This window comes from Phanerochaete carnosa, assembly GCF_000300595.1.
Source record: "Phanerochaete carnosa HHB-10118-sp unplaced genomic scaffold PHACAscaffold_1104, whole genome shotgun sequence".
Taxonomy (NCBI): domain Eukaryota; kingdom Fungi; phylum Basidiomycota; class Agaricomycetes; order Polyporales; family Phanerochaetaceae; genus Phanerochaete; species Phanerochaete carnosa.
The window spans coordinates 1-2,039 of NW_006768731.1; the positions used below are offsets into that span (position 1 = coordinate 1).

General features: G+C 56.5%; 1 protein-coding gene across 1 annotated transcript; it reads right to left on the minus strand.

Moving 5' to 3' along the window:
* Window positions 1-681: 681 nt before the first annotated feature.
* PHACADRAFT_203392 (uncharacterized protein) lies at window positions 682-956 on the minus strand (the record flags this gene model as incomplete). The annotated part of the gene is made up of 2 exons (XM_007403388.1): window positions 682-756; window positions 813-956. The coding sequence occupies 2 exons, from the start codon at window positions 954-956 to the stop codon at window positions 682-684; spliced, it is 219 nt and encodes a 72-aa protein (XP_007403450.1).
* Window positions 957-2,039: the final 1,083 nt, after the last annotated feature.

The window sequence follows — 2,039 nt, forward strand, 5'->3', positions numbered from 1 at the left end:
CCCGCCCAGCCACGCAGTCTACTCACACATGTTCAGCCTCAGGCTCTCGACCACCTTGCGATCCACTTGACTTGCAGATCTCCCTTCCCAGGGCGAGAACTGCAGCTTCATCTCAAACGTGAGGCTTGATCCCGTCCTCATCTGGCTCCATCATCCTGGCTGTTCACGATAGTCTGCGGTTAGTCGAATACATGCGCTCAAAGCAGAGGAACGCGCACTCGGCGGTCGCTCAACGTCGTCCGCCTTCTCGAGTGCGGCTGACGATGCGGCGGAGCTTGGTGGCCGCAACCACCGCCCAGGTTCGTCCTGTGTAACCAACAAGAGAGCTCGCGTTCTGGCCGTGCTGCAGAACCGTGACGAAGATACCTGTAGTTCGGTGTCAGATAGCGAAGGTAAATAAGACAATGACTTGGCATACCACGTGCAACTGAGTCATCTCGGGTCGTGTGTCCAGCTGTCCAACGCGTTCGATAGCGACTCCGTGCAGATAGAAGCGAATAAATGAGCGATTTCTTCGGACCTTCTGCGCGCCTCTTCGGGTTATCTAGCCAACGTGACCCGCGCCTCGTGTTTATAGCCCTCGCTCCGCGCGCCCACTCGTCTACGACCGAGGGCTGCGCGATAGCGTACGGATTGCGAAGCTTCTTGGCGTGCTCGACGGCGGAGCCACGACCCGCCCGGTCAAATGTCTTCGTCGAAGAACTGGCCCGTCCACAAGCCTTCTACCACTTGCGTCTTCGCGTCGTACGGAGCGAGCTGGTGGGCATGAGTTGGCGCGTCTGAGCGCAATACCAGCGGGGGTGATTACGAACCTGACGGCGCATTCCAACTGCAAGCATCCCTCTCCAAAACTTGACTCCTACTCTCACTCTAAACCGCTCTTTGCCACGCAGACGGCCCCATTCGAGAGCCTGGGTCACTGGGCGCACCGGTGCATCCTGGGCGACCGCCCACATGGCCTATCCAGCGACCTTCCGATCCGCGGTTGACTTCGATGCTTTCGACTGGGTGTTGTATTGGCACAGACGAGACGTTTGTATGGAAAAATAATGCGGACTACGTCCTTATGCTGTATTTGGCGGGCTTTGGGTTCTCTGCTTAGCTGCATGCGTTGTAAGATAAAGCGAGGACTCACCTTGGGACTAATGTCGCGCCCTCTGCCGTCTTCTTTCCAGATCTCCGAGTTCATGACCACTCATCGTCCAAGTTCGCGGTTGGCGGAGAGCCCATAGCTGACGACAAGACGTTTGCGTGGGTGGATTCCAACATCTTGCGCGCTATTGAACGCGTCCCAGGAGGCGATACCTTCGACGTGCGCAAATGGCCTCGAGACTTAAGCTCGCGTTCGGCAGCATCGACGTTCGGATATGTATTCGCAATATTGCCTTCTAAAGACCACTCAAGCTAGATGCTGGTCAAGTCTGATGAGGAGCCCATGGTGAGTCCTGGGCGGATCATGACCAACGACGTACCGAGCAATGCGGCGTCCTCAGTCTCAAAAATGCCAAATAACACCCTCTCATGTACCAAAATACCAAAGAAAAACTTTATTGTACGTGCGGCTGTCTAGCTCCAGGTGAGCGCGGGACACAAGGACGTCTGGTGCGAAGGTCGTTTGCGTGAAAAGTGGATAGTGGCTTGCAAGCTGAAACGCACGTCGCGCCACAAAGGTCTCCGAGGAGTCTTGGCTGAATGTACCGCAGAAGATGAGTCAGGAATGGTATATGATCGCGGTGAGATGTTGCGAGCACTGGGAGGTCGCCAACGGACCTCGGGAACTCAACCTTGCCGGTGCAGGCTGATGCTTACTTCCGGCATCGCAGTCGGGAGAGGGCCTAAAAATCCACTTCGTCGGTGAGCCATAGAAGTTGAAAATCGGCCAACGTCGCAAAGGACGGGAAGTCAGAGTAGAGACTGGAGATGCAGCGAGAGCACGCGTCGCGCGCAGACGCCCAGCGAAAGTGGCGGGAGACACGTGCCACGGCGCATCAACTGGCGCATTCGGGCGCATCAGATCCTTCGTGGCGATGATGCCAACA